Here is a 27066-nt window from a genome sequence, read left to right as displayed (position 1 = left end):
TTACACAATCTCTCCAGATCATCCAGGGTCCGAGGCCCTCTCTTGTGCACCCTCGTCTTCAGCTCACCCCACAGGTTTTCAATGGGGTTCAGGTCAGGGGACTGAGATGGCAATGGCAGAAGTCTGTGGTCAGTAAACAATTTTTGTGTTGATTTGGACATATGATTCAGATCATTGTCCTGCTGGAAGATCCAGTGATGACCCAGTTTTAGTTTCCTGGTAGAAGCAGCCAGATTTTGATTTAAAATATCCTGGGATTTAATGGAGTGCCCTAACAAGGTTTCCAGGCCCTTTGGAGGAAAAACAGTCCCAAAACATCACAGAACTTCCACCATATTTTACAGTTGGGATCGGGTTCTTTTCATTACAGCCATCCTTCTTTTTGTATATCAAACTTCTGAAAAAGTTAATGCTGGCTGAAACAGAAAGTCCTTGCTTGAAGTTTTTCTTCTTGTGTTGAAAAATATTTCACTCATTTGCTCTGCTCACTCATGAAATATACATTCATAATTCGAAGATAAACTTCATATCTTCGCGCCACCACCATATAATATCCTCTATACAATACATATATGCTCTTGAACAGGTGTGTACATAAGACCTTTTTGCTGACCCACCATACTAAACTATGTCTGTGAATGTTCTCATTCATCCAGGTCATAGTAACCTCAAGGAAATTGAATCGAATGCACTCTGGACTCGGTTTTAAATCCTTGAAGATGTTTCACCTCTCATCCAAGAGGCTTCATCAGTTCACTTCAAGCTGATGACAAGCTGATGAAGTGAACTGATGAAGCCTCTTGGATGAGAGGTGAAACGTCTTCAAAGACTTAAAGCCAAGTCCAGTTGCATTCGATTCAAGTTCCTTGAGGTAACTTTTCAGTTTCAGTGACCATGCTATCATTGTGCTGCATCTTAGCAATCTTAGCAAGTTAATATGTAGTCAAATTTATCTAGTATTTTTTACGAATACAATAGACCAAAATATCCATCCATCCATTATCCGTAACTGCTTATCCTAGGAAATCATGGAGAAATTTGTATCCATTTGTTACATGGACAGTGATTGAGAGGTCCAGTGCTGAGAATTCCTAATCAGTAGGAAGACCAGTTGTATTTTCCATCCATCCATTATCCGTAACTGCTTATCCTGTGCAGGGTCGCAGGCGAGCTGGAGCCTATCCCAGCTGACTATGGGTGAGAGGCGGGGTACACCCTGGACAAGTCGCCAGGTCATCACAGGGCTGACACATAGAGACAAGCAACCATTCACACTCACATTCACACCTACGGTCAATTTAGAGTCACCAGTTAACCTAACCTGCATGTCTTTGGACTGTGGGGGAAACTGGAGCACCCGGAGGAAACCCACGCGGACACGGGGAGAACATGCAAACGCCACACAGAAAGGCCCCCGTTGGCCACTGGGCTCGAACCCAGGACCTTCTTGCTGTGAGGCGACAGTGCTAACCACTACACCACCGTGCCGCCTAGACCAAAATATATGATTCTTAAACTTATTTCTAGAAATTTTTACTAATTATTTTTGACTTTTTTTTTTTATTTTGTGCATTCATTTCTAGAAGATTATAAATATTAAAGCTTGAAACGAGTATCATTTAAAAACAGGCCAAATAATCTCATGTTTAAAAAATAAATAAATATTTAAATCTCATAATAGGTTAGATTAAATAACTTTGTCCATAAGCAAGATGTTTTCACTTGCTAGAAGATCATTTTTTGCAGTGTGCTTATATAAGAAGAAGAAGCAGCTTTTATTTGTCACATACACACTCAAGCACAGTGAAATTCATCCTCTGCATTTACCCCATCTGAAGCAGTGAACACACGCATGCACACACACACACAAGTGAGCAATGAGCACACACACATACCCAGAGCAGTGGGCGGCCATACTTCAGCACCCAGAGAGCAGTTGGGGTTAGGTGCCTCGCTCAAGGGCACTTCAGTCCAAGGCTGTCCCATGTTAACCTAACCGCATGTCTTTGGACTGTGGGGGAAACCAGAGCACCCGGAGGAAACCCACGCAGACACGGGGAAAACATGCAGACTCCACACAGAAAGGCCCTCGCCGGCCATGGGGCTCGAACCCAGAACCTTCTTGCTGTGAGGCGACAGTGCTAACCACTACACCTCATTCATGGTATCACATTATTAAATTAATCTGGAAGTGTGTGGTGAACTGCCCCTTTAAGATCTCCAAAAAGAAACCCCTATCTCGATGCATTCCTTGTATTATTTAGAGAGATTAAGTGTTTTACGTGTAACAATATATAGCAGAATGTCATAAACGACAGCTGTGTGCACGGGCACTCAGATGCAGTCTCCCGCCAGGCCAGAAAACAACGGTGTTTGTGGACGGGGCTGAGAGAGAAGCCACAGGGTGACAGAGTGCATTGGCTGAGCTCAGATGAACTAACAGCAACCTAGGGGAGTCAAGAATGTGTCTGGCTCCTGGCCAAAACTCCTGCCTGCACAGGGTCTGCTCTGGTTGTCTTAGTGAACATTGACAGTGAAATGAGTAGTAAATGCAAGGACTTTCTAAAGCCTGGTTTTGCCACTATTTATAGGATGGAGTATTTATTGTCCTGTCCATCTTTGACCATCTCCTATTGCAACTCCAACACTGCACGCATACTCCTAAAGTGCTATGATCCTTTTTTTTTTTTTTTGACAGACAGAATTGGACAGAATGGCAGATTGATTTCTACTTTACGAAAGGTCGCTTAGGATGCTGTTTATTTAATCTGCACACCAGGTCTCTCGAAGAACTCTTGTTTTTTATCAGCCACCATTCATGAGCCAAAATGACAACAGCTGTTATTATGAGGGGGAAGTAGCCCCATTACAGTTTGAACTACCAGACCACACAAGATGTTTGTAAAGCCACATTTTTATTAGCCTGACAGAAACCACAATATATTAATATTGTTGAAAAGGTTAGTTTATCTTTCCTGATAGCTCTTGTAAATTAACCACTATTAAAAAAAAACAACAGTAAAACACGCAATAGGTCATCTGTTCTGTGGTTAGTTAGATGACGCTGATGTTTCAAAGAGGGTTACAGACTCGCACGGCGATGGAAGATTTAAAAGGAGGATTATCACTGTCTAAGCATGGATAGCTTAATTGTAATTTTCGAACCTTCTGTGTATTCAGTGTACCTATTGATGATTATGTCCGCAAAATTCTGAGAGACGTGTATCATATAAGACTATTTAAAATATTTAGTCCCCTTCCATCTGCTTTTTAAAGCTGAGCTGCCAAGTGACTTGTACTGTACACACATAACCACACCACACCACACACACACACACTCACACCATAAAAAAGGACACATGGTAACAGATGGAAGGGATGAAGCACAGCACTCCTAAATGGAGGAAACACACCAGGTTCTCCACTCCAGCACTCAATCACGTGTATGAAAGTAGTACACTTCAATACAGGCGCTCACAAACACTAATTCAGAGCTAATAAGTGTGCATGTAAGGATACAGCAGTTATTTGGTCATTTTAGGAGCTTATTGTTATCGTATATAGTGTTTTCATATTCCTAGGTCCATTGTAGATGCTTAATAATACCTGGTCCTTAGTAAGGACTAACAGTTTTGGAAATGTGCATGCTAAAACAACTAACATTAAAATAACTAAAAATAAAATAACATGCTCAAATAGCTGTAATTGTGCTCTTTATCTCCCGTACTGGTGAAAAGATTCTTAGTTCCCAGACAAACTCAATTACACTTAACAAAGATGCAAATGGTATTTAAACAGGATATGTACATTTATATGATTTGAATTATATTTAGCAGTTATTCCACAAAATCGAGTCGTACATGAGCTGTTAGCTGACGAGGTGTGTAGCGCCGAGTTGGCTATAAACCACTGATTGGACTGAATGGAAAAACAGTACGTTTACATGCACATCCAAATCGAGCTGCTGTCGGTAATCGAGCAAAGGGTCCCAGCAGGGGTGCCAGAGAAATCCAATCCTACATGCACACAAGGAAATCGAGCTATTGTGTGAGGTACATTGTGCACCCGAGCCACAGGTGGCGCTACACGCCCCATCGTGTTGGTACACTTCCGGTTGTCGTCATGAAGAAGAGTTATTCGTATAAACAAAGTTATCAGTTCCGTGTTCTCCATTGCGCGTTTTTCTCCCGTCCATGAATTTTAATATATTCAACTCCTTAAGCTGAATGAGCATGAACTCTGTCTCCTCATTGCTCCAGAAGTGCACGTTTCTGCTCGCCATTTTCTCTTCTTCGTTTGTTCCTCCTGACCTCTTCTGCTGCTCGCTATTACTGTTGTCATGCCGACCGAGGCTGTTGTGTTTCCCGCTTGTGGTCTCGTCACTCGTCACTTCCGGAAGGGGCAGTGCTGAAGTAAGTAGCTCGACTACGTAGCTCGATAGGGTATACATGCACTAAGTAGCTCGGCAAAAATCGCATAATCTAGGTCGTGTAGCTCGATTACGAGAAATCCAGTTCGGTTCAATTTCAGCCGAGCTAAGGTGTTTCCATGCCATTTAGAACTTCGATTTCAGTCGAGCAACGGCAGAAATTCGATTTTCTCTATGTGCATGTAAACGCACTGACTGTTTTATTCTATCCACATTCACTTGATTTCGAGAAACAGAGCATTTTTATTTATTTATTTATTGCAAATTCGATCAATAAAAACTTTATACAAAACGTCCGACAAAATCATTTCCGCTTAGAATGTAAACAAACCCAGCGAAATGACAGTAGCAGTTTGTGAAAAATGCGATAATAATTCTTGAAAACTAAAAAAAGATACGTTCTTACCATCAGATACTTTCGTTCTTATTTTGTTGCTTTTTTTGTATTTTTTGGGGTTTTGTTTTCAAGTAGAGTTTTTATTTCATCCTCAGCTGGTTCAGCAACACGCTCTGCCATTTTGTTTTTCTCTACTTACGGTATATGAGCTGATATCCTAGTAGTAGAGTAGCCAATCAGAGCGCACGATTGCTCATATCCAGTGAATTTGGACAGAATAATAATGCAATATCAAATTTGTGATATTAAATCAGTAGTAGGTATATCAATTCACGAACAATCACAATATTCAGAACTTTTTATATTAATGGCCACATCTCCATAAGCAGTAGATATCTTTAAGAAGTCTTTATTCGTCACATGCACACTTCAAGCACAGTGAAATTCATCCTCTGCATTTAACCCATCTGAAGCAGTGAACACACGCGCACACACTCAGAGCAGTGGGCAGCCACACTACAGCGCCTGGGGAGCAGTCAGGGGTCAGGTACCTTGCTCAAGGGCACTTCAGCCCAAGGCCGCCCCACATCAACCTAACTGCATGTCTTTGGATTGTGGGGGAAACCGGAGCACCCGGAGGAAACCCACGCAGACACAGGGAGAACATGCAAACTCCACACAGAAAGGCCCTCGCCGGCCGCTGGGTTCGAACCCGGAACCTTCTTGCTGTGAGGCGACCGTGTTAACCACTACACCACCGTGATATTATGGAAACATGGGAAACATATAATAAAAGGTCAAATTCGAGAGCACTAAATAAAAACACTAATCAGCTGCTAACATTGCCAAATAATTATTCTGCTGAATGTCTTTCAGTTTTAATTCCAAAATTAATATTTTGTATTAATAACATTATTACAAAATGGGTTTTATTGAAGATATTTTGCTACTTAGCTAGAGTAACAGAAACCTATTAGTTCAATTACAGATTATAGGTGTTATACAGTTCCAATCCCCTTGGATATTTTCTCACGATACAAGTGTATGACACTGGATAGACATTGTAATGTATAATTACGCTAACAAATTGCCAGTGAAACTGAAGCTCTGCATTAAAACTGTAAAACAGTTAGAATTATTTGATGATCCTATTATTTAATGCTTACAGTAAGAGAATTTTATCAGATGAAAAAACATTCTATTGCTTCAATTCCATCCTACTCAGTTTGTACCGTACTTATTAAAAATTATAAAAAGTTATTTAAAAAAGAAGACAACACTGATGATATCTTAGAAATATGTAGTGAATTTATTACAATAATCAACATTGTCATGTAATTCAGTGATAAATTAAAGATGCTATTTTTCTCAACCCTTGAGCTCTGCTATTATACAGACATTGATGGTTTAAAAATTACCTTTTTATTATATTTATTACCAAAATTTCCCCACAATGGATTCTACTGATTTTATGTGAAATGAGTCGTGTTGGATTTTTGATTCTGTTTCAAAAGCACTGGTTAAAATTAGTTAATCAATTTTAGTTTAAACTCTCGTGACTGAATTTCAATCAAAGCTCAGTTTAGTTTATACATGTCATAACTTCTGGTATGTGACCAAAAGAAAAACTACATGTGTAATCAGCACTTGTGTGAACTTAACTGTGCATCCAGATTTTTTATTAGATATGGGCAAGAACACTGTGGGGGGCGGGGGCTTGGCAAATGCTGTACAAGATTTCCCAACTTTCACGTGGGGTTTCTTCAGACGATGAGAACACTGGACAGGAATCTGGAGTTCTCGTCTCAACAGAGTTCTCTCTGTTGTCCAGCTGTTGCCTTAAGATTTTTTTTTTCCTTCAATCAAATTGCTTTATAGCAATGCAGGGGGTACTTGTTTCCCAGCAAAAAACAATGGACAAACACTATCAATATTGACGTTCTCCTTGGTGATCACAAGGATGGCAGGCTGAAGTCAGGCTCTCTGGTATGAGAATTGGCACATGCAGAATGCCGATTACGCATGTAGTTTTTTTCAAGACATCTGTGGTGAAGAACGACAGCAGGCACACACACTTTCTCATCAATACTTGAGGAAGAACTTTTGGAGCAGTTTCTCGAAGAATACTGATGGAAGTGATTTTATTGATCAATAAAAAAGAGTTGCCAACATTGTTAACAAGAGAACAAACAGAAATTCTTTTACCACAAATCCCTAGCATATGTCAATATTTAAACTGGCTGGATTGATTTTCCAGATGTGTGCTACAGCAGGCAGTAGTTGAATGTGACCATTAATTAATAATGAGCAGCTAATTAGATTACAGCCCTGCCTACTTGTTTTCTATTGGCTTACAAGACTGAGGTTCATGGATTCACAGGTCACAAATAAAGTAAATTGAACTAATGAGTTTTTCACACCCACATCATTTTTGACCTGAATTTGATCTCATCACTGCTTTAGATTAAAAAACTGATAGTTTCTGCAGGGGTCTCCTGCATCACTGTAAGTGGTCAGAAATCGTAGCTGCTACAGCTATACTGTAGATATCTGCTAAAGCATGCATTTAGATACAGTGCCATCCACAATTATTGGCACCGCTTATAAAGGTTAGTAAAAAAGGTTAGAAAAAAATTCAACTTTTGGTGAAGTTGCTTCATCTCACACAGAAAAAATGAGAAGAAAAAAACTAACTGAAATAAATGTATTCAAATTAAAATAAATCCCTCATCATGAAGTAATTATTTTCAACAAAAACACATGTGCTACAATTATTGGCACCCCTGGAAATTATAGTGAACACTAAATAACTGAAGCTGTGCTGCCATTGTCATGAGATAATCAATGTTATTCAGTGTGTGTGTAACACACACACACACACACACACACACACACACACACACACACACACATATATATCCCTCCACAATTATTGGCACCTCTTGTAAAGATTAGTAGAAAGGGTTAGAAATAATCCACTTTTTGGTAAAGTCGCTTCATCTCACACTGAAAAAATGAGAAAAATCCAAACTTTATTTGAAATAAATTTATTCAGACAAAAACAAATCCCTCATCAAGAAATAATTATTTTTAACAAAAACACATGTGCCACTATTATTGGCACCCCTGGAAATTATAGTGAACAGAAAATAACTGAAGCATGTTTTCCATTTAAATTGTACATTTTTGAGTTGATTGGAGTGTGTAGGAACTTACAAGCTGTAATCCATGACTTCCTGATTAACTGAGGAACAAATATGAGGTGACCCAGAGGCCACATTCCCTTAGTCATCCATCGACACGGAAAAGATAACACACAAAGCAAATGACGGAGAAGTGCGTTGACCTTCATAAGTCAGGGAATTGTTGTAAAAAAAATAGCTAGTTGCCTGAAAATGCCCATTTCTACTGTTAGGGCAATAATTAAAAAGTGGACGCCAACTGGAACTGTTACAAACTTGTCTGCAAGAGGGCCCAAGTTTATTTTGCCCCCACGTACAGTAAGGAGGATGGTAAGAGAGGCAAAAATATTGCTAAGGATCACTGTTGGTGAATTACAAGAAAAAGTAAAAGCTTGGGGTTTCCAAGTCTCCAAAATCATCATCAGATACCACCTCCATGCCAATAGATTATTTGGAAGGTTTGCCAGAAAAAAAAAGCCTTTTCTGTCAGTAAACCACAAATGTAAGCACCTGGAGTTTGTGAAACGCTGCTACAATTTTGACTGGAACCATGTTCTATGGTCTGATGTAACAAAAATGGAGCTTTTTGGTAATAAACACTCAAGGCGAGTTTGGTGTGAAAAGAAAGATGGCTATAACGAAAAGAACCCGATCCTAACTGTAACATATGGTGGAAGTTCTGTGATGTTTTGGGGCTGTTTTTCCTCCAAAGGGCTTGGAAAGCGTGTTAGAATACATGGTATCATGGACTCCATGAAATCCCAGGACATTTTAAATCAAAATCTGGCTGCTTCTGCCAGGAAACTAAAATTGGGTTGTTAATGGAGCTTCCAGCAGGACAATGATCTGAAGCATATGTCCAAATCAACACAAAAATGGTTCACTGACCACAGAATCAAGCTTCTGCCATGGCCATCTCAGTCCCCTGACTTGAACCCCATTGAAAACCTGTGGGATAAGCTGAAGAAAAGAGTGCACAAGAGAGGGCCTCGGACGCTGGATGATCTGGAGAGATTGTGTAAAGAGGAATCGTCTCAGATGCCCTGCTCTGTATCTCCAACCTTATAAAATGTTATAGATATAAGTCTATAACATTTTATGGACATATATCTTTCAATGTAAGGCTGGATTTTTCTCATTTTTTCCACCAAAAGGTGGATTTTTTTGTTTTTATCATCTTTACAAAGGGTGCCGTAATTATTCATGGAAACCAACGAACTTGTCAGAAAAGTCAGAAAACGTTCAGACGTTAATATATGGAGGGCTTTAATGGAAAATGCATTCACAAATCTTTGTGTCCTGAGGACATTTGAAACAGTAACACAATAAAGCAATCGGTTTAACCTGTCCTCTGTGGATGCTGTGGTCTGTACTCAAAAGACATTATCAGATAGGAATTGAGACAGTTCTTTCTGATGAACCTAAACCCATGATGAAGGCGCTGTGTGCTGCTTCATGTTAACTTCACCTCTGAAGGGGATAACAGTAGAGCAGACACAAGGCTGATAATATACAAGGCTTTTGGGATGCGTAGTGAGTTCAGGCATGTTTAGAGACAGCACAGAATGTACTGTGTCTAGGAAGCAGGAGCCAAGTTCAGGCGATATCACTGTAAAAAAAAAAACCCAGCAGTGCAACAGAAACATCTTACACAATAGTTCTCACGCCTTTTGTGATGTGCCTTTAAAGGCCAAACCATTCGGTGACTCCCCCTCTCCTTGGGTCTGGTTTCTGCCTCTGTTGCTCATCCTCCATGAATTTCTCCTGCATCGCCTCCACAGAGCCTTCTTCGGGCTGTTTTTCCTTCTCGGGAAAGATATCTGGAAACTGGAATGTCTGCTTCTGACTCTGTGAAGAAAGCAAAAAATTCCTTTAGGTTTAAGTAGAGATAACGTGAAATGAGTCCACAGTTTGACTTCTGATTAAAAGCCTTGCTGGCCACACCTACCTACTTTTACTGTAAGAGTCATGTTTTACATCCAAATCAAATGTGATCCATCACGCAACTGAGACTGTGAATCTGTTCAGAAGTATTCTAGGAAAACTTAGTCAGCCTCTACACTGCATAATAAAAAAACGATGACTAGGTTTTGATGATGGAGAAATGGGATCACCAGGGAAATGCTTCTTAATATAACCAAAGCATTATTGCTTGCTTACATGCAAGACTTAAGACACGCGAGTGAGCTTTTACTGGGACGAGCTAAAATGTATAAATTTTACTACTAGCTGAAGACATGCTTGGTTTTAATTTATTTAGAGACTGAAGAACATCATCCATAATTTAGTCCATACCACAGCAAATGGTTCAGTGCGACACACAGAAGTTAAGACAAACTGTTGTAGCTATTCCATACAACCAGTTGTCCATTTTTCTTAAACTTTCTCTCTCTTTTGTGGCTAAATAAATATTTGCCTTTCCACTGTGCATATTTCACTCTATAGCACCTAATGAGCTGTAAGTCATCATATTTATTTTTAAAACTCCTTGTCCTGTCAAATAAATGGACATGTCGTGATTCTGCTTTGGAGAAAGAATTCATAGCACCAGTCACAGTAAATCAGAAGATACATTTTCCTTTTAAAAAAAGGGATTCAATTCACAACAGAAGTGCTAAAACTATTGGATATAAAGGACAATACATTAAAAAAGGAAGCCAAAACGGTAATGAAATTTGGCACACACTCATTCATTGGCTTACTCAGTGCAAAGGAATGAATTGAGGAGGAAGTCGAGTGGATGAACCTATTAATCTATTAATTAACACGGGACAAGAAACAATAAACATCCCTACTACTAGTTTTCTACTAACTTCAAGAAAAGAGAGTGAGAACATTATGACCTCCATCTGGAATGTTGGTTTCTGTCTAACTAAGACCCCAAAAATGCAGAGACCGCTACATTTCAATGGCTTGGTCCCACCAGGAGGACAATGAGAAGTTCATTACTTTGAAAAGGGAAAAAAATAGCTGGCTTGGTCCCTCCAAACACAGTGGCTACATGCTGGTGGTGCTGCTTTCCCTCTGTGGATTAGGGCTCACCAATGTTGTTCCAGAGAAAAAACAAAGTTGGGCAGCAACAAGAGGAAACAGGGGGATTGCTGCAAGCCATGTTTAATGAGAAGCAGTGCTGCTCTGGACAAATACATTTGGAGTTCCAGCATTTCTAACGGGCCGAGCTCTTATTTGGGCCGCAGCGAAGGAGCGTGGGAGTGGTGGGGGTACCTAATATCAACAGACTGGCCTCTAGAGCTCGGTAGTGGTGTTCGAACTTAACCATGTAGGAATGCGAAACCCCACACTATAAACACAGAGTTTGAGCCAAGTCAAAGTACGAGAAACAAACCTATTAAATAGGTCCTTGGTAACGGAGTATCAAATCGGATGCCAAATATGCTCAGTCCTTTCACCTGTAGTAAACTCTGCTGAAGAAAAACACATTTAAGCCAAGACCGGCAGAGCGGCCTTGTTTGCATGACAATCCAGCATGGGGCTCAAAAGTTTGGACACCTTGTATAAACACTGGAAGAACTCTCATGCAGACAGACTGGGGTTTGATTAAAGAACAGCATATTCAGATCATCAAAACATTCACATACATTAAACAAGTCTCTTATTACTGACAGCGGCTGATTGTCTGAATGTACGGTATGTGATGTACAGAAGTTCTGTCTAGAGCTACGTTTCTATTCAGATTAACCAGTGAAATAAAACATTACTGCCTGAAAATTATATACACTGCACTCACCTACTGAGTCAACTATTTGACTGCACAACATAAAGTAAGCAGGACCAGGAGAGCGCTTAAATCTTAAAAGTTTAAATTTTCCCCTCCAGGTGCTGCACGCATTATGTATGGTCACATTTCAGACATACATAATACAACTCCGATTCCAAAAAAGTTGGGACAAAGTAAAAATTGGAAATAAAAACGGAATGCAATAATTTACAAATCTCAAAACCTGATATTGTATTCACAATAGAACATAGACAACATATCAAATGTCGAAAGTGAGACATTTTGAAATTTCATGCCAAATATTGGCTCATTTGAAATTTCATGACAGCAACACATCTCAAAAAAGTTGGGACAGGGGCAATAAGAGGCTGGAAAAGTTAAAGGTACAAAAAAGGAACAGCTGGAGGACCAAATTGCAACTCATTAGGTCAATTGGCAATAGGTCATTAACATGACTGGGTATAAAAAGGGCATCTTGGAGTGGCAGCGGCTCTCAGAAGTAAAGATGGGAAGAGGATCACCAATCCCCCTAATTCTGCGCCGACAAATAGCGGAGCAATATCAGAAAGGAGTTCGACAATGTAAAATTGCAAAGAGTTTGAACATATCATCATCTACAGTGCATAATATCATCAAAAAATTCAGAGAATCTGGAAGAATCTCTGTGCGTAAGGGTCAAGGCCGGAAAACCATACTGGGTGCCCGTGATCTTCGGGCCCTTAGACGGCACTGCATCACATACAGGCATGCTTCTGTATTGGAAATCACAAAATGGGCTCAGGAATATTTCCAGAGAACATTATCTGTGAACACAATTCACCGTGCCATCCGCCGTTGCCAGCTAAAACTCTATAGTTCAAAGAAGAAGCCGTATCTAAACACGATCCAGAAGCACAGACGTCTTCTCTGGGCCAAGGCTCATTTAAAATGGACTGTGGCAAAGTGGAAAACTGTTCTGTGGTCAGACGAATCAAAATTTGAAGTTCTTTATGGAAATCAGGGACGCCGTGTCATTCGGACTAAAGAGGAGAAGGACGACCCAAGTTGTTATCAGCGCTCAGTTCAGAAGCCTGCATCTCTGATGGTATGGGGTTGCATTAGTGCGTGTGGCATGGGCAGCTTACACATCTGGAAAGACACCATCAATGATGAAAGGTATATCCAGGTTCTAGAGCAACATATGCTCCCATCCAGACGACGTCTCTTTCAGGGAAGACCTTGCATTTTCCAACATGACAATGCCAAACCACATACTGCATCAATTACAGCATCATGGCTGCATAGAAGAAGGGTCCGGGTACTGAACTGGCCAGCCTGCAGTCCAGATCTTTCACCCATAGAAAACATTTGGCGCATCATAAAACGGAAGATACGACAAAAAAGACCTAAGACAGTTGAGCAACTAAAATCCTACATTAGACAAGAATGGGTTAGCATTCCTATCCCTAAACTTGAGCAACTTGTCTCCTCAGTCCCCAGACGTTTACAGACTGTTGTAAAGAGAAAAGGGGATGTCTCACAGTGGGAAACATGGCCTTGTCCCAACTTTTTTGAGATGTGTTGTTGTCATGAAATGTAAAATCACCTAATTTTTCTCTTTAAATGATACATTTTCTCAGTTTAAACATCTATGTTCTATTCTGAATAAAATATGGAATTTTGAAACTTCCACATCATTGCATTCCATTTTTATTTACAAGTTGTACTTTGTCCCAACTTTTTTGGAATTGGGTTTGTACACAACATTATACAACATATATAATGTCAATGTTGGGCTCAGCCCAGATATTAATTTTTGCTGTTTTTTTAAGCATCATTTCAATGTCTAACTTGCTTCACAAACCAGGGAAGCTGGTTTAAAAAAAAAATATATATATATATATATATATATATATATATATATATATATATATATATATATATATTACAATGCTGAGAAAAGTAAACAAACTTAGAAAAAGCAGCACCAGCATCAGAAGAACAAAAGTTGGACTAAGTGGGTGTCCGGAGTACAGGGAATGCACATGAAATCAAACACATCAAACCCTGTGGAGATGGATAATCCCTCTCAAAACCTGAATACAGGAAAGTGGAACGAAGAGGGGGTACCGGTATTTAAAATTAACATGTAAGAAGAATGTAAAGTAACTATAACTGTCAAACATGTTGGATCCAAGATTATACATTTTGCTAAAGCTGTTACATGGAAATGTAATTGCCCTGTGCTGAACTCTCATGACTTTTTCACAATCATATACACAATCTGTAAAACAGGAACACCTGGCAAGACTTGGACTGGTCTTGAAAAGATCAACAGTAACTGACAGAGCAACACCCTGCCAACCTCATTCACCTTCTCATCTCTGATGTGTGCTCTATAGTGATAGCAAACAACACGGGCACATTTAAAGAGGAAAAAAAAACCTCAACAACCATGCCATACACTGTTAGTAAGTGCTGTGGAGAGCTATAAGTAAGTAAATAAGTTATACAGTATAAGTTAAAGGTGCTGCTGACTGCAAAGTCATCTGAAATTTATTTTTATTTTTAATTTTTTTTACTGTGCATGGCATTTTCCTATGTCTCGCAAGAACAAGATCCTGCAGATGAGATGTGATCATTTTGATGTGCTGAGGGTCGCTTTTCTCCATTTTGGGACCGTTTTCCTCCCTCTTGAGGTAAACAGTATGGCCCGACAGAAAAAGCTGAACACAAGGAGCTTTAATTAATTAGCATAACTCTGGAACAAGCGCCACACCAAGATGGTGATGCGTGGAAAACATCGTGACTTTGCATCAACTTCGGAGAGTTTTGAGTTCGCAGGTATGTAGTTAACGTTCACGAATATATCTTTTCTCTGTTACTCCTTTTGTGTTATCGTTTCTTTCTCTGTAAGATCAAAACATTAGGTGTATAACTCCACACTTGCTACCATGGAGTCAAATAACCATGCATTTTAAGGCTAAGGTAGCTAAGCACTAGCTAGAACGGTTTAGTTATCTGTCCAGACAAATGCCATGTCCTCTAACCTTGCTCTATCTTGCAGTTGCACTCACTAGGCAGGCTTTCCTTTACTTTTCTGCTGGCTTTTAGCTGGTGGGAGAGCTGAGTCCACCATGTTTGCCCACGCCGACTTGTTTTGGTGGAAAGTAGGTCAAACATGCCCCACGGTGGTCACATGATATTGGTGCTCACTTGCTTTGGTGATCTCTGGAATCGTAAAACGTGGGCCACTTTTTATCTCGGCAAAACATTTACACATAGGATACACGGTGTGTGCAGCAGTGGAACATCTCGAACCTCCAACAGCGATAGAAATGGAACATTTTGCCCCGAATTCAACTTTGCAGTCAGAACCTTTGAGGGGGGAGTTGGACCTTTTCCCAATCAAAAAGTCAGTCCTACTGAGCAATATCTGCAAGAGTGAGACTAAGACCTGCAAGCACTCCTCTATCACTTCAGTGATACACTTCAAAATTTTATTACCGCTTTTCTGCTTTATTGCCTCAACATTATTTCCATAAATATCTTGTTAAAGCTTACATTTACATACATTTGGTTTGTACAAGTGTAAAAATGACCAGGGTTGTTGGAATAATGTTGAAAGACCATTAACAAATCTATTACTAGTTGGGAGATCAGGGAATGCAGGAAGATTATTGTAAATAGCTCCTTCTACCAGGCTTACTGGGTGGGCCACACTGTTACTTCCTCTGGGTTCAAAGTCTGGCCTATCAACAGATATACACAAACCTCAGCTATTTATCTGCACTTAAGATGACTCATATCTCTGGGTCTTGACACACATACCAGAAACTGGCTGTAATCAATGTAGGAGAGGATTACTGGGGGCAGGAAGACCAGTCAGAGTGTAAAGCCAGTCCTAAAACATACGTTGATAGAAGGTTAAAGCTCACAATGTGCAGAATTTCTGTTGCACCACAAACACTTAAGGCAAGATATCACAGATAGAAATGCCAATTTTGATCATTTTTAGATTTTGGAACAAATTAGATCAATAACATGTCTTCTCTTAATCTGTAGAAATAAAAATATCAAAACATCAGAAGTGTTCATCTGAATGTTTTTGTCCACTCAGGACAAAAGAAGACTTGAAGCTCCACCTACTTGCCATAATCATATGATGTCATATGTCCCTAAAAAGCTTCTTTCCTGTGTTCTCTTATCTTTTCCATGTTGATGGATGACTAAGGGAATGTGGCCTCTGTCTCACCTCAGATTTGTACCCCAGTTAATCAGGAAGTCAAGGATTACAGCTTGAAAGTTCCTACACACTCCAGAAACTAAAAAAATGCACAATTTAAGTGGGAAACATGCTTCAGTTACATTGTGTTCACTATAATTTCCAGGGGTGCCAATAATAATGGCAAGTGTTTTTGTTGAAAATAATTACTTCTTGATGAGGGATTTGTTTTTCTCTCGATAAATTGATTTCAATAAGGTGCCAATAATCGTGAAGGGCATTGTGTGTATGTAAAATATATATAACATTACACATACACAGTTTTATATATATATATATATATATATATATATATATATATATATATATATATATATATACACACACACCCCTCTGGAAAAAATTAAGAGACCACTGCAAAACTATCAGTTTCTCTGGTTTTACTATTTGTAGGTATGTGTTTGAGGAACATGAACGTTTTTGTTTTATTCCATAAACTACTGACATTTCCCCCAAATTCCACATAAAATTTTGTCACTTAGAGCATTTAATCACAGAAAATGACAACTGGTCAAAATAACAAAAAAGATGAAGTGTTTTCAGACCTTGAATAATGCACAGAAATCAAGGTCACATTCAAGTTTAAACAACACAATACTAGTGTATGAGCTGAGGATGAGTTCAGAAATCAAAATTTGGTGGAATAACCCTGACATTTAATCACAGCTTTCGTGCGTCTTGGCATGCTCTCCATCAGTCTTTCACGTTGCTCTTGGGTGACTTTATGCCACTCCTGGTACAAAAATTCAATCAGCTCAGCTTTATTTGATGGCTTGTGACCATCCATCTTCCTCTTGATCACATTCCAGAGATTTTCAATGGGGTTCAGGTCTGGAGATTGGGCTGGCCATGATAGGGTCTTGATCTTGTGGTCCTCCATCCACACCTTGATTGACCTGGCTGTGTGGCATGGAGCACTGTCCTGCTGGAAAAGCCAATCTTCAGAGTGAGGGAACACTGTCAGAGCAGAAGGAAGCAAGTTTTCTTCTAGGATAACCTTGTACACGGCTTGATTCATGTGTCCTTCACAAACAAAAACCTGCGCCATTCCAGCCTTGCTGAAGCACCCCCAGATCATCACCGATCCTCCAACAATTTTCACAATGGGTGTGAAGACATTGTGGCTTGTAGGCCTCTCCATGTCTTGTCTAACCATTAAATGACCATGTGATGGGAAAAGCTGAAAATTGGACTCATCAGAGAAGATGACCTGACACCAGTCCTCTACAGTCCAATCCTTATGGTGTTTAGTGAACCTCAGCCTGGCTCTTCTTTGCTTCTCATTGATGAAAGGCTTCTTCCTAGCTTTGCATGACTTCAACCCTGCCCAGAGGAGCCCGTTTCGAACCATCCTTGCTGTGCACTTAACCCCAGCTGCCATTTACCATTCCTTTTATAGGTCACTTGATATCATCCTACAGTTGTTGAGTGACATTCGAAGGAGTTGACGATCATCCCGGTCAGTGGAGAGTTATTTTCACCCTCTGCCAGTCTGTCACTTCGTTGTCCCCAGTGTCTGCTGCCTGACCTTATTCTTATGAACTGCCATCTTTGAAATACTGAGCATGGAAGCAACCTGACACACACTGTATCCCTCTGCCAGGAAAGCCAGAATTGAACCCTTCTTTTTCTCACACAAAACTTTTCTTTTTAACTCTTTTGGCATGATAAGTAGATATGTTTGTATTCCAATTAAATCTAAGGTAATGGCTCTTTTTGCCATCCAAACTGGTCCTATTGCAAGAGGATAGTGATGACCACAGCAGTGGTTTTTATACTTTTCCTTGGTTGAGGTGATCACCTAATCACTATCTCATTAAGTAAAATGAGGTGTGCTTGTGTTGGAATTCTAGCATAGACACTGGAATGAAATGGCTGCCATACATAGAGACGCTGATTTAAGAAAAAATATTGACGTGGTCTCTTAATTTTTTTCCAGAGCTGTATGTAAATTTCATTACTATATATATATATAAAAGCTTTGAACATTTCTACTATTCTAGTTAATCAGCTTGCATGGCCTGAATCACTTTTCTGTGGATGGTGTTGGAATATTGTTGGCACAACATCAGGTTTGAGTCTAACTCAACCTATGTAGCATAAGTTCTCGGCCTATAGAGTCCTTTCAAAGCAATCGGGCTCAAAATGGTCCTCGCAAACAACAGAATTCCTACCAAAGGAGAGTGTTTCTAAAGTGTGACCTGTTCCCAAATTATGTAGCCACTGTTTAGCAAGTCATTTACGCTGCTTGGTTGTTGGCAATGGAACACAGGAAAAATGCTTCCCCTTATCATATAGTTTATTATTTTTGCAACCACAGGCATTTCACTCCACTATTTTTCAACAGTGTTTTGTACATCTGGCTACATCACAGTGTCAGGAGCAGTGAGCTAATCAAGATACAGAAAGCCTATAAACGATACTATGTTGGACACCGCCCACAAAATGGCAACATGGCCGCGCCCTTGAGTGAGCAGGAATACAAAAGAATTTTAAAGCACTACTTTATGCAACACAGCATGACAATAAAGGGGAGTCAAAATGCATTTGTGCAAAACGTGTAATATTTCTAGCCTATGTTTATTTCTCGCTCCACATACTCTTTATGGTGCATCTTAACTAGCAGTGCGTAAACTGATCACACTTTGAGTAATATGCCATCAGCAGTCAATCAGTAGCATTATCTGACAAAGAGGAAACACTACGTCCATGACAAAGATGTAGGCAAGCAGTTGGCACCCACTTTTCTCAATATATTTCCTTCAAGCAAGATCTGAGCTTTACAAAAGATACACAAATCCAATTTGTCATGTTTTAGCTAATACACTGCCATTAACCTGCTGTGCATGTGGGATAAGATTTCCTGCTGTGTAATGCATCCTACCCAAAATTAGTTGCAGTTATGCATTACAGAGCATTTTGCCATTGTTTTGGTAAACAAAGTTCACAAAGCAAAATACTGACATGGATTTTTATTAACAACACTACTTCTTGTAGCTGAATATAAAAGTTCTGGGATAATGTAAAAGTCAAGCTCGTGTTTTGTTTGTTTAAAGAACGCAAGGATGCATAGGGGAAGAACAACATGACATCTTTCATAAGCAGTAAAGCACAAATAAAGGAAACAAATGTGACCACAAGTCAAGTTGTTCTTACCCAGCATGTGACGTCCTGTCTTGGACCTAAACTTGGACCACCATTTAACCACAGTGACAATCCTGTGCGTTTGATTTCTGGACCTGAATTGATTTATAAGCAGGTTTGTGTTTAGAATGGGGCATATAGGCATACAACATACACCATCCTTTTACAGCCTCCACTGAAAATGACTCATCTGTGGGAACGGGTATAATGTATAATCAGGCTTAATGAATGTCATCTAAAAATTATCCAAGAGGCTCTATTTCAATTGAACAGAAGTGTTGTTAACTTACACGATCTCAAGCTGCTGGTCATAGAACAGAGATCTACAATTGTCCAAAAATAAAAAAAAAGATTGCCGGTGGGGGGGACGACTATTATGATTTGCAAATTTAACCAAATGAGGTGCCTGACTGTCAGCTCCGCTTCTCTCTCAGTGAAAAGAGCACAGACCAAAAGGTATATTACAGAGCTCTGCAAAGATCAGGGGATCTGGCCCAACTTTGGTCCATCTGGACCCGAGCCAAGCTGCCTGTCCGCCTGCCGACCCCACCGCCTTCCTCATCCAGCAGCAGAGGGCCAGCGTTTGTGCAAAACACACTTCCTCCAAACATGAGTCGAGTGACCCAGCTGTCAAAACCAACTGCCCACAGCAGTTGAGAACATGATTCATGCTTGGCATTCCCTATGCCAAGATGCAGCTGCCTCACAAGAACCAAGCAGGAGAGAAAGCTTTAGTGTCTTTGTTCCCGTAACCACTCTAATGAAACTTTAACGCCAAGGAAAAGTAGTGCTAGGGAAAAATGAAACAAAATGTATTATGTTTCCTCACTGAGACAAGCCATAAGCCAGACATTTCACCCATTACTGCAAAACAGAAGCGTGTTTCCACTGCGATTGTGAGCCTGTTTTTCCCGCTGTGTTGTTCTAGACAATCATCTGGCATGGAGTCCAGCTTGTTAAATAAATACAGTCGAGCCAAAGAGCCAGCGTGAGGGAGGGGTGGGAGTGGTGGTACTTCCAGCTATGTATCAGAAATCAGTCATGTCATTTTTTTAAGCCACTGAGTCACTCATTCCACAGCGTCCTGCCTGACAACAGTGAGACCTGCCTACTTGTTCAGGCTTGCTGGAGACTTGGCTATTTTTTGGGCCACCAGGATATTGGAGCCTCTCAACAGCACCTAAAGATAAACCCAACGGCGCTGAAATTCCACCAATAAACATGACGTCTAGACCCCTTCCTCCATTTCCCGCATTAGAAATACACAAAGGAAAATAAAGCACGATTGGAAAAAAGTCAAGTAGCAAAAGAAAAAAATGGGGAGTTGGCAGCATAACAGGAAGACCAGTGCCAGTATCTTAGAAATTTATTCTGAAAATGAGGCCAAAATAAAGCTGGGTGGTGCCTCCATTTTGAGACACTGATCAGAGTAGCGATAGAGCACGAAAAGGTCAAACGTAATCAAAGGATTTTTATTACTGAAAGTGTTTACAGTGATATCTAAATGAGAGCGACCTGCAGGAAATGATAGAGCCGAGAAGCACAAGGCGTCTAAAAGAGGGGGTGATTGGTTTAGTATGTTCTTCCTTATAACTCTTACAGAAGCTGTCATGGAGTGGCTCCCTGCTGAAAAGCTGCATGTCTGAGCTGACTTCAAACAGGATGCCAGAGATCTCTACTTTCCCTTTATATTATTTATGCTGCACTCTCTCTCTCTCTCTCTCGCCATCTTTCACCTCTTATGAAACTCTCTTGTCAAATTGCAAAATCTTGTTGGAAATTGTGCACGTTTACATATTTCAAAATCAACATCCAAAATTCATACTTCTGATGTTTTCTTGTCGCTTGTCTTTTTTTTTTTCAATAAATGGGACTCAAACTCTTCATTTACAAAGAAAGGACATGTCGAGCATCTCCACAGACCTCGAATCCATCGATTCAATCTTCTCGCTCATCAGCAAACAGAAAAAAAATATGAACTGTGTGACAAGGTGCAGATGAGTTTATATTCCAAATGGTTTAAATGAGTACAATTTCTCTGACATTGAGATTCATCTCTTGATTGGCTTAACAACTAGTATTCAAGAGAGTCGAGATTCAGAATTCAACAGGAAGCCGGCTGCGAAGTGGAATGGTGGGGGATTTTTCCTGCCATTTGTTTTTGGACACGGGGGGAAAAGACCCTCACCCTTTCCATTTTCCTGAAAGATCAAGCTTACTGTACCCTTAACCATAAAGAATTCAGATCAGTGAGGACCAGGGGTCCAGCGGTATGCCAAAATTAGCAAAGACAAATGTTGCCACCTAGTGTTGATAGGATTAAGATTGTGCTTTTAACACCAAACATCCTTTTTTTTCCCCTCAGTGAACACTCAAAGGGTGTTAATGTGCTTTGGGTCAAGGGGAACACTCTAAGAAGAAGGAAACTATTTGAATAGGAAAATAACAGTGTGCCTGATCCAGATTGGGTTTCACACTGCTTTGTTCCCTGACAATTGAGCAGGGTTTGCTCCAAACCCAGGTAGAATATCGTGATCTGATCCGAAAGGTAGCCTGGTTACCAGCTGGGCCCGACTGAAACACTCCCCCAATAAAAACTCTGGGTTCTGGAGACGAGGCAATAAGATCTCCAACAAACAACTGACAATTAGCAGCAGCAACAGCTGATGTGTACTGCCAAATACTAGCAGGCACAATAAGACCCCTGCAGAACAACAATATGGGGAATGGGTCTGTTTGTGTATAGCTACACCATGGTTTCCTGGATCGTTACACTCATGTGATGAGAAAGGTCATTTCTGACTGGCTGTTTTTCAGTTGAAAAACTCATTATATTGGACATTTTAGCCTTTATACGTTTTCCAACGTGGGTTACAAGGGGCTAATTAGACAAAAGTTATTCTCCAAGTCCTCCACCCATCTTCTACTCACAAGGTAATGGTACACTAAGTTGCTGGTTTATTAGATACCTAACCTTCCATCTATAGTCACTGGCTACTATCAGTTATAGAAGCCTACCTTGTAGGTATACAATTATTGACTGTAGGAAAGAAACCATTTCCAATGGTTACTGAAAAATCCACAGGAACACGTTTACCCAGAACACTTTAAAACAGTGCTCAGCACGTTGTTTTTGGCACGGTTAGCTGACTGTACTCAGCGCGATAAAACCACGCGGGTGGGATAGCTTGATGTAGGTGTTCACTCACTCATTTGCTTTCAGTGTGTGGTTAAAAAAAAAAAAAAGACACTTGCATTCATTAACATCTGGGACGACGATAAAATTCAAGCACAATTAAAAAAAGGAAATAGATGGAAAACATGTTTGCTAGGCACGACACCACATTCTTAAGTAAATAGTTTGGTTTGACTGTAAATGATGACTATTACCGTAGATTCCAATCATTCAGCCATTCAGAGGAACACTGCTTTGAAAGGATCTTTTTGCTGCTGGCCATTTACGGTTAACTTTATGAATAAATAGGAATGAGCAAGTCATAGAAGCAGTCAGTACAATCAATCAACTGATTATAAAGACACGGACACATCATGAGCCCAGGTGCCTGGGACAAGCAGATTTTTTTTCCTACATTATTTGTTTTTATTTATAGTTTCATAGCAGACAAAAGGGTTTAACAACCGGGGGGAAGGGAAAAAAAACTTACTTTTTACTGACGTTTGCAAAACAAAAGTTTTCATTTGATATGTAGCTACGAAAGGCACAACCACCACCTGCTGCACTATAAACATCAACCGAGACGCGATCTGGCTGTCAGAAGAACAGGTTTGTTTTTTTTTTTTTTTTATGAGGTCGATTAATTAGCGTACGCTGATGGCAGATGGTCTTTGCAGAATTAAGAATGTGTAGGTATGTGGTGAAACCGCGTAAAATAAAATTTAGCACAAAAATTATTAAGTGACAAAATTTCTATTTACATAGATATCGTCACGAGGTAGCTTTACAGAAATGTAGATATGCATTGAGATTTAAATTCGTAATGGGTAAGTCAGAGATAACAGTGGCACGGAAAACTCCCCGAGACGTCATGAGGAAGAAACCTCAAGGGAAAGCAGACGCAGACACAAACGGAAGCCCATCCTCTTCTGGGTGACACCAGTTATATAATCTGTTATATAATCTTTCTTTCGAAAAGTAAGAGTCACCTTGTAGGTAAAGAGAAAATAAAAGCCGGACTCACCAGACTTTTATTTGCAATGCAAGGACAGAAAATTGCACCTCACAGCCAAAACACTGACCAATGGCTTGCTGTGTTTTTGTCAAGGCTGCAAATATAAAATGCTCTATCAGAAACTTTGTTAGAAAAGCATACTCGCATAATTGTTTGTTTTTCTTAGTCTGTAATAATGCACATTACAGAAGGCTTTGAGGTTAACCAGAACACGGACAGAAAATTGGAGCGTTTACTTATCCAGAAGGCTAGGCTAATGAATTCATGTATCCGCTTTTCTAGCACTCTTCTAGCATCGAGTTATAAATATAGAACGGATTTAGAACGCCGAATGGGTAATGCTTGCGTGCGTTGCTCATAACCCCAATTAACTACATGTACTTTAACAACCTGGAACTTTGACCTGTGCTTTGAATAATTGTACAAAATTGCACTGTTGCAAAAAATTAATTACTCTATCAAAATGTGTTTTCAGCCTTTCAGCATGTTTCTAACAGCCTCCAAAAAAACCCCTCAGAGTGGCAAAATCAGCATCAGATCTGATAAATCGTGATTGCTTTGACCCATCACGTCTGCCAGAACAATTAACTGTACAGTTACAAATTCTTACCATCCGTAGCAGCTGTAATTGCTGCTTTAAAGCTATAACAATAATAATATTTCCACATTATGCTAGGCTGTGAAAACATGGAGGGTACGACCTTAAAGAAAAAAAAAGAAAGAAAGAAAACCGTTTTTCTCTGATTTCTCAACCACCACCACATTTTCAAGAAATAGCTAAACTGTCAAAGATCGCTGCTCTAAAACCATTTTCATCCAAAAACTGTGCATCTTGGTTGTGATCTTTTGAGAAAACACTCAAAAGGTGTCAGGACTTTTCTCACTGCACCGTGACAGATTTGCAGTTACTGCTGAACCTAGATATTCTCTTTCTTTTCGTTCAAGACCTCCCTGCCCCGTCTCTGGACCCCTCTGTTCTGGCACAGCAAGACTATGCGCTCAGTCGTCTCCCCGGTTTCACCCATCAACCCCATTCACCACCCTCTTCCTCCCTCGCCTCCAACAGTCCCGTCTCACGTCTGTGGAACCCTGTGACTCGCTTCAATCCTGGAGTTTGTAAAACGGGGGGATAGAAAGGGAAACAGAGCTGGAATATTAGCTCATGGAGCGTGTATGAGGAGGAGTTGGATGGGGGGGCAGGGGGGGACCACTGTGGGTATCAGACCACAAAACACTCCCCCACATGTGGTGTCAATTAGGAACAATCTTGTTTTTTTACCCACCACTGAAAGGAAAGGAGTTTTTTCTTGCACAGTGTTTTTTTTTTCCTCTCTCTGCAACCCTACCAAGCTTTAAACAAAAAATAAAAATTCAGAAATTAATTTTCAAATCTATAAGCAGAGCTCCAGCTTTTTAGGTCTCGGATTCAAACCTACACGAGCATGCAAAAACAAAAAAAAAGGTAGTTTTGTGCGACCACTCACCTCTGTTTAAAATTGCACGTGTACATTTATTGGCGTTATGAAGTACAGCGGTAGTAATGCAGGCAACCTGAAGCTGGATTTGAAAGCAGATTAAATTGACTGCACAAAGGCAGCAAAGGAAGTGATTCAGCTTTTCAGAAGAGGAAGTTCCTCTTTAAAATATTGATATATGCTGATCCCATTACAGAAGGCTGTGTTTTAACAACTTTAATTATTTATTCATTTTCAGATTGAGGCTTAAAAGGGAGTATAAATAATCCGATACGTCTCTGACAACTTTAAAACTTCTGAAAACAAAGAACCTTTTCTAGGGAGATCAGAGATCGCTGAAGATATTTTCCTCCCTTTTAAAGCGGTGCACTTAAAACGCCAGGTTCCAACAACGGCCCTGAATTCACCCCAAGCACAGGTGTGAACCCTGCAGCTGGCGCTGTCTCTGGACCAAGACCAACGTTAACATTCTGGTGCCCACAGAAACAAAACTCTGAGCTGCCTGCGATAATAACCATACTTTGCCTGGAACTTTATACTATACATCCTGCAGCAGGCCTTGCACGTAACCAAAAATGACCTCTTGCCCCTTCAGCCCGAGTGAGAATCTGGCTTCTCTCTCAGGAGCGCAGGACCGAGTGTGTGAGAGAGACAAAAAGCGAACAAACAGCACAGGGGATGCTGGGAATAGACCACAATAAGATGAGGATTTCATATTAAAGGCTACCTTTGCCTTAGGGTTCTTGAAAGAAGCATACGCTGTAACAAGCCCTCAAAAATCTCATAATACCAACTTAATAAAACATTCTCATGAACAGATGATTGGGACTCTGTTGGAGGTGGCTTTACAATAGACTCCCTCTGGCTTAAACCGTGTAACATTCATGTTTCTGAACATCGGGGTGGTCAGCGAGGTCAGTAACTCAAGATACAAGCTGTTCCCTAGACAAGTATGGGCTTTTTATTCCCCCCTGCGAGATCACACTCACCAGCTGAACGTATGCCACTTTGTAATCTGGCCTCTTCACTCGCTGGTTTAAGTGGTTCCTTTTCTTGTTTGTACCTGAAACGGAGACAAAGCTCATTAATGTGTTAGTCAGCAGGTTTTAGCGGTTTTACTCACTGCTAACAAATGAGAACGGTAACATAGTTTTCTTAATAAGTGCCCACTTCCTAAATCACGGTCATCCTAGGAGTCTCTTAAAACTTGAACTTGGACAACATTCAGCAGTTGTAAAAGATAATTTGTGTCCAAACAACCATGAAATGCTACTTTGCATCTCTGAGCAGAACCAAAGAAAACAAAATGCACCATGGACAAATTTACATATTAATCTTTATACATGTTATCTTCAATGGCGTGCAACATTTATTTTAGAATGAAATTGTGAGCTGACCCCCCCCCAAATGGTTAACAGTTTTCTACATTACCCACAATGCCAACTGACTACCTGCTCAGAGTGGCTCCAATGGGAATTAGCCCTTGCTTCATCTCTACCTTAAGAGAGCGATGCAGCGGCACTTTACACAGTAAATCTGCCAGTGTAAAATATGCAGTGTCAAAGTATTTTAATTCTTTCGGAGTTCTTCCGACAATGGACAGGGTAAAACTGAACAAGATAACTTCCAGTGTTGGTGAAAATAATTGGAGTTAACAAAGGTTTTACACTGTCAGTGTCACATATTTAGTCTCATCTCATCTCATTATCTGTAGCCGCTTTATCCTGTTCTACAGGGTCGCAGGCAAGCTGGAGCCTATCCCAGCTGACTACGGGTGAAAGGCGGGGTACACCCTGGACAAGTCGCCAGGTCATCGCAGGGCTGACACATAGACACAGACAACCATTCACACTCACATTCACACCTACGGTCAATTTAGAGTCACCAGTTAACCTAACCTGCATGTCTTTGGACTGTGGGGGAAACCGGAGCACCCGGAGGAAACCCACGCGGACACGGGGAGAACATGCAAACTCCACACAGAAAGGCCCTCGCCGGCCACGGGGCTCGAACCCAGGACCTTCTTGCTGTGAGGTGACAGCACTAACCACTACACCACCGTGCCGCCCTCACATATTTAGTGTTAAAGTAAATTGACTCTCTCAGAGTTAATTCTACACCGATTAGAGCACAATACCTTCCAGTGTAAAAAAAAAAAAAATTACTCTGAAAAGCCCCGCCCACCAACTTCCCCGGTCAAACTGACAACGTCGACTGTGGCATCGCCATCTTCCTCGCATCGAAAGATTGTGGTAGGTTTTTCCAAATAAACTATTAGTTGTTGTTTTTTCATTCAAGCAGAATCT

General features: G+C 40.4%; 1 protein-coding gene across 3 annotated transcripts in view; it reads right to left on the bottom strand.

The window, feature by feature from the left end:
• Positions 1 to 9197: 9197 nt before the first annotated feature.
• The window catches only part of mrpl23 (mitochondrial ribosomal protein L23), a 62520-nt gene continuing 44651 nt past the window's right edge, over positions 9198 to 27066 (bottom strand). For all 3 annotated transcript variants that reach the window (XM_060915077.1, XM_060915076.1, XM_060915075.1), the window contains exons 4-5: positions 25750 to 25823; positions 9198 to 9796 (exon numbers count right to left, since the gene is read on the bottom strand). In XM_060915077.1, coding sequence (XP_060771060.1) covers positions 9632 to 9796; positions 25750 to 25823 — 239 coding nt within the window. In that variant the 3' untranslated portion in view covers positions 9198 to 9631. The remainder of the gene's footprint in view (positions 9797 to 25749; positions 25824 to 27066) is intronic.

The sequence above is a fragment of the Neoarius graeffei genome, chromosome 2 (genome assembly GCF_027579695.1).
Source record: "Neoarius graeffei isolate fNeoGra1 chromosome 2, fNeoGra1.pri, whole genome shotgun sequence".
NCBI classification, from domain to species: Eukaryota; Metazoa; Chordata; class Actinopteri; order Siluriformes; family Ariidae; genus Neoarius; species Neoarius graeffei.
The sequence above is the reverse complement of the archived record's forward strand: the minus strand, read 5'-3'. Positions and strand labels throughout refer to the sequence as shown.